General features: G+C 40.0%; 1 protein-coding gene across 2 annotated transcripts in view; it reads left to right on the forward strand.

Annotated features, from left to right (window-relative positions):
• Positions 1 to 12,327: 12,327 nt before the first annotated feature.
• The window catches only part of NECTIN3 (nectin cell adhesion molecule 3), a 177,361-nt gene continuing 177,094 nt past the window's right edge, over positions 12,328 to 12,594 (forward strand). For both annotated transcript variants that reach the window (XM_074214447.1, XM_074214444.1), the window contains exon 1: positions 12,328 to 12,510. In XM_074214447.1, coding sequence (XP_074070548.1) covers positions 12,393 to 12,510 — 118 coding nt within the window. In that variant the 5' untranslated portion in view covers positions 12,328 to 12,392. The remainder of the gene's footprint in view (positions 12,511 to 12,594) is intronic.

Here is a 12,594-nt window from a genome sequence, read left to right on the forward strand (position 1 = left end):
TTCATATCATATGCATTGTTTTATTCTGATCTATTTTCCATCATTAGAGTCAAGTAAATATTATGTTCCTAACAAAACAGTGGGAATTAGGTAAAAGGCAAGTGGAGATAGAGTTAAGTATGCAATGATCCTTTAAGAGGCTGCCTCATTTAATCTCATTTAATGAGGGGTTTAAAGTCTGAAATAAGTACCTTGCAATAGCTATCCAATTTCTGAAAACAGAAAAGCAACACTTAGAAGATCAAATGATAAAAAAAGGATAAAACTATCTACTAGCTGCAAATGACAAGAATGAGAAAGAAGAAACAGTGAGGGTTAATGAAAAGATTGAAAACTATAAGATAAGAAATCAGAGAGCACTTAGAGAAAGTGGGAAAAAGTTATCAAGACAAATCTGGAATAAATCCAGGGTCATCTCCAGTCATCTTGATTCATATCTGGCCACTGGATCCAGATGGCTCTGGAATAAAGAAACATCCAGGTTATTTGGAGATTATCTAAATGAAGTCATTTGTGTGTGTATATGTGTGGTTGGGGGAAACCCATTTGGGGTTTTCTTACCAAAATTATTGAGTGGCTGACCATTTCCAACTCCAGATCATTTTACCTCCAACTGGGTTAAGTGACTTGCCTAGGGTCAACTGCTAGTAAGTATTTGAGACCAGATTTGAACTCAGGAATGGAAGTCTTCCTAACTCCAGACCCAACACTCAATCTATGTGTCACCTAGTTGCCCCAACATCTACACAGTATAATGATATTTAATGATATCATTACATAGTGATAGTTCATAATGATGATCCTAAGATATTGAAAGAGTTGGCAAAATTCTAGAATTACGCGTTAAAGGAATAGTCCAAAAGTACTTTTTAAAGTGGGGAAGTAATAGCCATAAATCAACAAAGGTTTATTAGGAACACATTGTTCCAGAACAACTCTATTTCCTTCTCAGGCATAGTAACTAGGTCAATTTTGTAGATATAATATATCTAGACTTCAAAGAGCTTGGGAAAGTTTTTCATGATATCCTTGAGGTTAAAATGGGGAAATATGAACTGAATAATAATAATTTTTATTTAATTCATTTATTTATTTATTTTGAATTTTTTCCCTAATCTCGCTTCCCTCCCCCCACCCCCACAGAAGGCAGTCTATACATTGTTTCCATGGTATACATTGATCTAAGTTGAATGTCATGAGAGAGAGAAATGAGAGAGAAATCATATCCTTAAGGGAAAAAATAAAGTATAAGAGATAGCAAAATTACATAAGATAATGGGTTTTTTAAAAAAAAATTAAAGGTAATAGTCTTTGGTCTTTGTTCAAAATCCACAATTCTTTCTCTGGATACAGATGAAATTCTCCATCACAGATACCCCATAATTGTGTCTGTCAATACTAGGTTTTGATAAGGAATGGTGCCATTCAATGTGTTGTTTTCATAGCCTGTATCATAGATCTCCTCCTAAGTGCCAGTATTGAAAAAAAGTTTCATTTTAGTTTTTAAGAGGATTACTACGGTGTTAAATTGTAGGATTATTACAGACATAGAATACCTGAATTTCAGAAATGTATTGAACAAAGTTTTTTTTATGGTATTTTCAAGTACAAAGGAGAAAGACATGGAACAAATGACAGTACAGCTAGGTAAACTAACTGTATGCCAGAGAATTCTGATCAATGCATTCATTGATATCTAGTGGATTGCTCCAAGGACATGCTCCTTGTTTTGTCCTATTCAATGCTCTCATCAACAATTTGGGTGAAAAATTTTATAATATGCTTCACAAAATTACAGAATCCACAGAGATCTCAGAGCCTTTCTAGTCCAAATTTACTTAAACCAGAATCCTTCCTTACAACAATCCCTATAAATTGTCATCAGGCATCCTTTTGAAGAGTTTTAGTGAGTTATACATGTTAATCCCAAAGACAACCCATTCTACATTTAGATTGTTCTCATTGTTAGGAAGTTTTTCCTTACAGCTTGGTGATGCATTGGACCTGAAGTCAGGAAGACATGAGCTCAAATATAAGTCCTCAGACTGTGTGACTTTAGGCAGTTCATTTAACCTGTCTGCCTTAGCTCCCTCAACTACAAAATGAAGATAATTGTACTTACCTCCCAAGGTGGTTGTGAAAATCAAATGAGACAATATTTGTAAAGCACTTAATCCTGGGTCTATCACATAGTAAGTACTTAATTAATGATTGTTTTCTTCCTTATATCAAACCTAAAATCATCTCTTTGCAAATTCCCTATATTGTTGTTAGTTTTGCCATGTGTGGCCAAACAGATCATACCTAACCCACGTTACACAAGAATGATGAAAATAGCCTCTCAACCCCTCCCCACCCTAGCAAATTCTCTCTCTTCTAAATTAAATGGATCCAATGGAAGAAATTATGGCATATGAACATAATGGAATATTGTTGTACTTTAAGAAATGATGAAAGTAATAGCTTCAAAAAATTTGCAAAAACTATATAAATTGATACAGAATGAAGTGAGCAACATCCAAACTAGGAGAACAATTTGTACAATAAGAGTAACATTAAAAGTCAAGCAACTTTGAAAGAATTAAGAACTCTGATCAATGCAATGATCAATCGCAATTCCAGAGGACTCATTTTCTTTTCAGAGGATTCATTATGAAGCATGTTTTTCACCTCCTTGCAGAAAGGTGTTTAATTTAAGTTGCAAATGAAATATACATTTTTGTGATAAACTCTAGATATTTGTTTTCAAAAAGTCTTTTTTTTTTTTAATTGGAAAGATACAGGAAAAGGGGAGCCAAAAACAAACAAAAAAAGAGGGTCATGGAAACATGTTTTTGAAATGCACAGAAAAAATTAAAAGAAAGGTCAAAAGGAAGAGACAAATAAGACAACTTTGAAAGTTACATGTGGAATTTATTATTTATTTTTAAAGAAAAGTGAACTGAACATAATAGAAATAAATAATTTCATGTGCAGTTCTGTCTTCTGTTCTATATTGAAGGATCATTTTAGTTAAACTTCAAGATTTTAAAATGGAAAAAAATAACACAAAGTAAACACAGTTTCTTCAAACATATATCATGGTTTTGAGGCCTTTCCCTCCCAAAACCCATACAAACTCAACTTCGTCAACTTACCTCTTGAACAATGATGCTTATGACTGAATATAATTTTCTAGATGTCTATAAAAGAGAGAGTATTGTGAGATTCTGTGCAATGGATTTCAAAATGTAAAGTATATTTAAAATGTCAATTATTCATTGCAAGGGGAAGCTGGAAGAAATAGCTATGATTTTGGATGACAGCATTGGGATTCAAAAAAATTTCACTAGGGTAGAATGATGTGCTAAAACCAAAAAACAAAATTCAAGGGGAATAAAGATTTAAAAGTCTTATACTTAGGTTTCAAAATTCAACTGCACAAATCCAGAATAGGAGGGACATGGTTAGACAATAGTTCCTGTGAAAAATACCTGGGATTTTAAGCAGAGTGATATGATAGCGTGTCAACAACGATCATGGGAGTTTCATGGTACTTTGACCTTGGACAATTATATTACATTCCAAGAATCACATTTTATTTATGTATGTATGTATGTATTTATTTATTGCAAGGCAAATGGGGTTAAGTGGCTTGCCCAAGGCCACACAGCTAGGTCATTATTAAATGTCTGAGACCGGATTTGAACCCAGGTACTCCTGACTCCAGAGCCAGTGCTTTATCCACTGCACCACCTAGCTGCCCCCTTGAATCACATTTTAGGAAGATCATTGATATGCTCAAGTTTTTAAGAAGATAGCAATCAGTATGGGAAGGGTACTAGGATTGGTAGATAGAAGAGTGGTGTTTATGTCATAGAAGAGAAGTTTAGGAGGAGATGCTAGTTTTCAAAGTATTTGAAGAGGAATTAGAGTTGTTCTGTTCTAGAAGGCCAATGGGTGGGAGCTGCTAAGGGAGATTTCAAATTCTTTATATTTAGAGTTACTTAAAAAGTGGAATAGGCTTTCTCCATATGTGATGAACTCCTCATTGCTGGAGGTTTTAAGGAAGAGCTGAATGATTAATTTCTGGAGATGTAAGTCAGGTATTTTTGTTTACTGTGGTTTGGAGAAGTGACCTCTAGGATTCCTTACATCTCTGAGATTCTATAATTTTGTGGTTTATTTCTCCGGGAGTTTAGGGTTTGTGGAAGAAAGAATTATCTTTGTATGAAGTTATCAGTGGCATAGTATTCTTAGGGAAAAGTCATGTTTCGGTTAGTGTAAAAAGAGGCAAGCGCTCAAAGCAAAACTTGAGGGAATTTCCATTCAATTTGATGGCTTTCTGTAAAATTCAATTCACAAATATTTCAAAGCATCTACTATAGATAATGCTTCTGGAGATAGTTAAATTTGATATTGTTACTTTCCTCAAAGGGCTTAAAGTTTTGTGAGAAATAGATAAAACAAAAGCATAAAGAATAATTTACCCGAACTGGAGGGCTGGAGGATGAGTACCAAAGTCCTTCTCCAGTGCCTCTCTGTATAGAAGTTTATTTTGGCTTACATTGCTGCTCTGCCTAGTTTCAAACTCCATGGAACAAAAAGTACTGCTTTTCTGCTCTCTTTTGTGTATTGTCTTCCCCATCCCCCATTCAATTGTAAGATCCCTGAGGGCAGGGACTGTCTTTTTATTAATTGTATTTACACTGTTTAGTTCAATGCTTGACAGATAGTAGTAGGCACTTAATAAATGTTTATTAGATTGGATATGATTTGAAATGCAATAAATGTAAAGGCAAATTCAAATAAAATTCCACAAGGCATGAGTAGACTTCCAAAAGGAAGACCTTAGTTGAGGACAGAATGAAATAAAGAGGGTCAGAGAAAGGGAGGCTGAGTTAAACAAAGGGGAGAGCTGAGTAGGCTGAATTTGGCTGCCCCTAATTTGCTTTTGATGTCACATTTTCTGTCTAAGTCATGCTTACTTTTGGAGCTGATATTGGCATATGGTTTGAGGTGTCAGTCTATACTGAATTTCCCTAAACTGCTTTCCATTTTTCCTTACAATTTTTATAAGTGAGGCTTTACCCAAAATTGTAGTCTTTGAGTTTATTAAATTTATTGGCTCCTTTGATTGCTTTTCTATATTGCTCACCAGTTCCACTGGTCAATCTATTTTTGTTTTTGTTAGTACCAAAACATTTTTGAAGAGCATTGTTTTATAATTTGAGACGTGGTATTCCTGGGCCTTCTCCTTTCATTTTCATAATTTTCTCTTGAAATTCTTGATCTTTAGTTCCTCCAGATTGATTTTATTATTTTCTTCTTGTTCTATAAAGTAATATCTTGGTAGTTAGATTGGTGTGGCATTAAATAAATTAATTTAGAGAGCATTGTCAATTTTATTGTATTGGCTCAATCCAGCCATGTGTATTTAATATATCTCCAATTATTTAGATTTGTCTATTGCTGTAAAGAGTATTTTGTAATTATACACATATAATACCTGTCTGCATCTTGTTAAGTAAATGTGCAAGAATTTTGTATATTGTCATTTTGAATGCAATTTATCTCTTACTGAGTTCTGTTAAGTACACTGAAATATCACTTTATATATACTTTAAATCCTATAATTTTCCTGAAGTATATTTCCTGAAATATATTCAATTAACTTTTAGTTGACTATGCAAATACTTATGCTCAAATATAAAGTTTAAAACTTTTAGACAATGTTTTCCTTTTTTTTCCCTGTAGTTTTCAAATCTAGTATCAGGAATTGAAAATATAGTTGTATTTCAGACTAGTCTCCAGAAAAACTAGAGGATGTTAAGAAATGTTCAGTAAATAAAACTCTTTTGTGTTCATTTAGTCTAGAGGATATTACTGTTAGAGATCTGATAGTGTAAAGGTTGTAGGACAATTCAAGAGCTTTTAATTCAAGAATTCTATTTCTGACAGCAAGATTTTTGATTTTTTTTTCCCATGGAGAATGACCATTGCATTAAAGGAACTTATAATTCTCTTCAATTTCTAGAGTTTTGATTTCTTGGTCTAGTCTAATTCTCATTTTATAGATGAGAAAACATAGGTGTAAGGGACTTTTAATTAATGCTGGAGTTGAGGTGGGATGAGATCTTCGGTCTCTTGACTCCTCATTTTTTCCACTTTTTCCATATTGCATTTCCTCCTTTTCTTTTTTTTTTTTTGGCAAGGCAGTGGGGTTAAGTGCGTTGCCCAAGGCCATACAGCTAGGTAATTATTAAGTGTCTGAGGTCGGATTTGAACTCAGGTATTCCTGACTCCAGGGCAGGTGCTCTATCCACAACACCACCTAGCTGCCCTCTTCCTTTTCTTCTGACAGATTTGAGAAAAGTATTCATGAGCACCAGTAAAACAGGTTAACTTTACTGGACTTGTTATATGAAGGTTCATCAAAATCAAAATTCATGAATTTTTTTTTCCTGAATCCAATTCCTTTTTTTCCATAATGAGCATTCTCTTTGCAAGTTGCTAGCCCTTGCATTTGTTCACTGACAATTTATTAAGAGCCTATCATTTGGAAGGCTCTATGGTAGATTTAAGGAGAATTTGAACAATTAAATACAATTTTTATTCATATGGGAACAATACAAGAAATAATATGAAAGTGAGATAAGAGGTACAAAGTGCTATGGAACTTCAGAGGGAGATAAGAATACATGACAGTTGAGCTGAATTTTAAAGATTGGAACTGGAAAGTTAGATCCTGAGGGAGGGGCAAGTGTTAGAGATCTGATAGTTTATGTGAATGCCTTTCATCTTTGGATGTTATGAGTTAAAATCCTAAGCTATTTGCTTTTTTTTTTTTTCTGGGAGAAAAATGAGTGAGGATACTTTCTTCTTCCCCTTGTCTGGTGAAAATTTAATGAGCCCAAATCTGACACAACCCTTCAGTTGTATTATTGGAGAAAACACAGTTTAAAAACAAAAAAACAAGAGACTGTGAGTCAGAAAAATCAAGTAAAACAGCTGTTTAGATGTTAAGCATATACTTTTTTTTAGTTTAGTTTTGTTTTTTGCAAGGCAATGGGGTTAAGTGGCTTGCTCAAGGCCACATGGCTAGGTAATTATTACGTGTCTGAGGCCGTATTTGAACTCTGGTCCTCCTGACTCCAGGGTCTGTGATCTATCCACTGTGCCACCTAGCCACCCCCATATAAATACTTCTAAAGAATGACAGAGTATAGAGTAAGTTTGGAGGACATTGAAGCAGTGTGGAAGGATCAGTGATTGCGTAAGAATGGAAAATGTGTGTGTTTGAGTATGAGTGTGGGTGGGAAGCAAAAGACTGTGGGCACCTTTAAATTTAAATGCCAGGCAAAGTTACTTTACTTTTACTTAGGAAAAACTTAAGTTGTCTTGGATATTGGGGTGATATGCTTACTTAAAAATTAACATGAAAGTTGTATTAAAGGATGGAATAGAGGGAGTGGCTGATAAAAAAAAGTATTTGTATTGTAGCTTATGGAAAGGGGGTAAAATGAATGTGGATTATGAAGGATATTGGAAAAAGAATGGGATTCGTAAATCAACTGACTCCCCTTCCCCCTTTTAATATCTAATTGATTACCAAATCCTATCAATTTTACCTTTAATTCCTCTTTTCACTCTAATTACCAAAGATAACTTTTTTTTTTTTCCAGAGAAGACTGAGTAAATGTTTTTGATAGAAAGTCAGAAGCAGCAGGTTTAAGTATGTGTATGGGGAAGGGGAGGGGAAATCAGCTGTGTTTTCTTCTGTATTACCCACTTCTTTTAAATTATAAATGCCCACAATTAAATTGCTTTTATTTTGCTTTTAGTACAGTGCCTAGAGTAATGGTCACTTTGATGCCATCCTGGATTTTTGATCTGAAACACTGATCTGTACTTCTTAGTCTGTCACTTACCTCTCTTGGAATGGGAATCCTCAAGCAACCACCAAATAGAAAGCTCCCTGCTTAAGGCTCTTTTGAAGCTTGCTTTGTATTGTTACCTCACAGAATCAAGTGAGGGGGGTAAGTTTCTATTTTAAAGTCTACCTCTGGGATTCATAGTCTTTCATTTCACTTTTCCTTCCCTCCCCTGTCTGTTGCATGACTACATAGTCATTTAAAAGTGCACATCTTATTTTTACTCTAGTACAAAGGAGTTTCCAGGTTATAAACACACAATAGACAAATGATGGGTTCGTAGTCTAGAATTACTGTTTAATCATTGATCAATCTCATCTGTGCTCTGGGTGATTGCCAGAATAAGGATCCTCCAATAATCCAATCACAAGAATTACTTGGTCAAATCATTCATTATAACACCTCCTAGAGGATTTCTAGTTTTTCAGAGTACTTTTTAAATATTAACTGATGCCTCAGTAATTGTATTAAAAAAACCAAGCAGATTGCCATTACCATTTTATGTGTATAGACACTAATGATCAGAACAAACTTGATAGACATGGTCATAAACAGAAAAATTGGAGAGTCAGAACTAGAACCCAGGTCTTCTAATCTTTTGTTTCACTGATTTTTTTTTCCTACTATGTCGCTTTGTCACCAGTCTAAGACCAAAATGATTTCTTTAGTTTCCTTTGTTAATGACCCAAGGCCCTTTTCAGTCTATAGTCCAGATCAAGCTTTGATTATAGAAAGGAAGTCACTTAGAGCAGGGCCTTTCAGATTATATGACATTGAAATCCCTCAGTCCATAGGTTGCTAATATGCTGTATTTAGACTTTATAGACATTTGAGAAGCTATTGGCTTTTTAAAAATATTATTTGAATTATGAAAGCATTTCTGCATGATTTTTGATCACCAAATTATTCTCATCTTTAAGCAGGTTTGTAACTGTAATCAAAGATTATATTAAAAAGAAAAAATTTTAAAAACAAGTGTTGCCATCTATAGGTGAGAATTTTATATTTACTTTACCATACATAGCCTGGAGAAGATAAAAAAGGAGACTATTACAACCTCTTTACCTCTCTTCAACCTTATTCACCCGAATATTTACTTTTTACTAATTCAGAATTCTATAACACTACAAAAAAAGCACAATTTAACTTCTATCAAATGTGCCTTGTATTAAATATTACCACTTATAATCTTAGATTTTTAATATAAAGCTTCTATAGTTTTGAAAAAGATTGAAAAGCCATGTAGGTGCTGAAATAGTGGAATGATTAGTGGGGAAGGCAGGTGTTTGGGAACTGGTCAAGGTTTCGAGAATCAATACTGGCAAAAGGGGGCAGGTAGATAGATGGCACAGTGGAAAAGAGCACTGAACCTGAAATCAGGAAGATGTTAATTCAGTTTAGGCAAGTAACTTAACTCAGTTTCTTCACTTGTAAAATGTGAAGGATAGGAAAAATAGAGGAAATGGAAACTCATTTCAGTAGCTTTGCCAAGAAAACCCTAAATGGGGGTTATAAGAGTAGAACACGAATAAACAACAAAGCATCACACAATTCTAACTTTAGAAATGATACATCTATATGTCTCAGCATATTCATTAGCGAGCATACTCATTCTGAGTAGCAGTACAGAGAATAGTAAAAATTTTGCAGGAAACTAAACATCTTGGTGGTTTGAAGTTTTTATTTAACCCCTCTGCTTTAGCAAGTTTTAAAAGATCATGCATTTCCTAATTGGAAAACTATCAAATATTAAGATCTGAAAGTTTTAAACTTTATAAATCACTGCTTAGTCTCTTGAGAAAAAAGTCATGCTACTTCACACTTCCAGACACTTTGCTGACAATGACTAATACCAGATTGGGTCTATTTGAATAGTATAACAATTCTTAGTGATATGGCTTTCTATTCTGCTTCAGTAAACATTTGCCTATAACAGTGAAGAAATAACTTGAACTTTTTAACCTGAATTCTGTGACTAGATATAACATAAAAAGTATTGAAAATATCTCACTTCTTAAAATTCTAAGGTTCATTTTTTTTTTTTTTGGTTAAGAGTTTAATGAAGTGGGGCGGCTAGGTGGCGTAGTGGAGAAAGCACCGGCCTTGGAGTCAGGAGTACCTGGGTTCAAATCTGATCTCAGACACTTAATAATTATCTAGCTGTGCGGCTTGGGCAAGCCACTTAACCCCATTTGCCTTGGAAAAATCTAAAAACAAAACAAAAAAAAAAACAAGAGTTAATGAAGCCTTTTACTTGGCAAACAATCTCTGTGGCAGAAAACTAAATTGACATGGTACTGTGCTGAGCAAGAAGTTTAACCCATGATGGTGGAAGTGCTTTAGGATACATATCTTTTCTTTCAAAACATTCACATTTACATAATATGCAAATGAAAATGTTTAATAATTTTGGAAAATCCACATTAGCAATGTATTAAGTACTCTAAAAATCTGTCTCACATAGATTAAACCACAAATGTGAAATAATCTTTGGTGGAAAAAACTGTAAAATACCCACATGAAACACTGCTCCATGTCAAATCCTTGAAACATGATAATATTGCGGAAAGGTGGAAAGTGGAAATTATTTGATCTACGAAAACGTTTTGCAGTCCAAATTTCATATATTTAAGATGTAAACTTACTTTAAACACTTTAGAAAAGCACATTCTTTAGGTGTCTCATTTAATGAGTCCAACTTGAATAGCTAGTAGTGTCAAAAGTAGAGTGATGACCTGGGTTTTATCTTGAAAGCTGCCACAAACGGCAAGTGGTATTTACAAAGTATTTTAACCTCGCCCTGCTAGTTTGTCCCCGTAGACCAATAAGCAGAACAGTAATTGTCCTTTTCTTTGTGGATGAGCTTTGACATCCTCGGCTCAAGGATGCTAGCTTAAAATCATTAAAATATAAGTGCGTATGAACACAGGCGGTATAGGCATCAAACGACTACTCTTCTCCCCTTCTCCTCTAGGTCAAAGGAGAAGCAAAATCGTAGCATAGATCACTAATCCAATTTCTCTAAATAGGGAGGCAACACAGTTGTTGGGGAAAATCTCCGTATCATCCTTTTGAGCAGCACAAAACTTGCTAATCTCTCCTGGTCTCTATAGCCACAGCGCTGTGCCCCTCTCGCTTCCATCCTTTGGCACGTTTTCAAAACTAGGATAAATGGGCTTTTTTTATGTGGTGTCTGGGAGGACGGGATCGGAAGACACGTAGAAACTGTTGCTTAACGTGTTCACCGTGGACAAAACATGGCCAGCGACCGGGCACTGCCCCGGGGGCCGCCTCCCTCTGAACTCCAGGGCAGAGATTCAGTCAAAAGTCCTGCTCTCCGGGGCCGCGTCACGGCCGGGGGGCTCCGGGGCGGGGCGGGCTCTTCCGGGACCCCGAGAGCATCCCGAGGACAGGGACGGGCTCCCTCCGGGGCCCCCCGCGGCTCTTCCAGGCTCATCCTGGCGGTGGGCGGGGGGGGGGGCCGGCAGAGGGGAGGGAGGCCACGTGGGGCGGGGGGCTTCATCTTCGGTGGGTGGGGAGGGGGCGCCGGTCACGCGGCTGAGCCCCCGGGCTCCGGCTGTGCGGGGGCTGACAGGTGCCCGCCCGCGGCCCAGGGCACCGTCCCCGGCAAACCCGGGGCACGAGTGCGCGCCCCTCGGCCACCCCGGCGCGGAGCCCCGAGCCCGGCCCGGGGCCCGGGGCCCCGCGTCTCCCGCCCCTCCGTCCTGGGGGTCCCGGGCGCTGCCGGGCCGTCCTGGCCCTCGAGCCGCCCTCCCTGGGCGCGGGCCGGAGAGCGGGAGGGGGGGGGAGGAGGAGGAGGAGGAGGGGGGGGGGAGGAGGAGGAGGAGGAGGAGGGAGGAGGGGGAGGAGGGGGAGGGGAGGAGGGGGGAGGAGGGGGAGGAGGGGGAGGGGGAGGAGGAGGGGGAGGAAGGCGGGAACCCGCCGCCGCCCCGGCCCGGCCCGGCCCCGGCCCCGGGAGGCGGGCCCCTCAGATGGGCGGCGGGAGGACCGTGCTCCGCCTCCCGGCCCGGCGCGGGGGGGCGCCCCCGGCCCCTCCGTTCTCTCGAGCTGGGGCTCGGCGGGCCGCGGGGGGCGCGGCCTCGGCCCGGGCCGGGGGGCGGGGGTCCCCGCTCCGGGCGCCCCGCCCCGCCCCGCCCCCGCCCGGGGAGGGGGTGGCGCGTTCCGAGTTCCCAGGAGTTCCAGGCGGGCGGGGCGGAGGGGGAGGGGAGTGGCCGTGGCGGCGGCGGCGGCGGCGGCGGCGGCGGCGGCGGCTCCAGCCTCAGCCTCGGCGGCGGCGGCCACGACTGGGTCGGGCCAGCGGCGAGCGCTCGGCTCCGCGGCGGCCGGCGGCGACTGCGACGGCGGCGGCCCGGCCCGAGCCGGAGGGAGGCGCGCGCGGCGGGGCCGCCGCTGCCCGGAGCCCGAGGCGCCGGGGCCGGAGAGGCGGGCGGGCCGGGCGCCGCGGGGAGGGCCGGGGGCATGGCGCGGACCCCGGGGCAACTTGGCGCCGCCCGCGCCCCCGCAGCCCGGCTCCCGCCGCCGCCGCCGCCGCCGCTGCTGCTGCTCTTCCCGCTGCTCGTCTTTGCCCGCTTGTGCGGTAGGTGAAGCCGGAGCCCGGGGCGGGAGGGCGGGCGGAGCGCCCCGCGGCGGGGCGCGGGCCGGCGGTTGGGGGGCGGCGGTT

This window comes from Macrotis lagotis, chromosome 1, assembly GCF_037893015.1.
Source record: "Macrotis lagotis isolate mMagLag1 chromosome 1, bilby.v1.9.chrom.fasta, whole genome shotgun sequence".
NCBI classification, from domain to species: domain Eukaryota; kingdom Metazoa; phylum Chordata; class Mammalia; order Peramelemorphia; family Peramelidae; genus Macrotis; species Macrotis lagotis.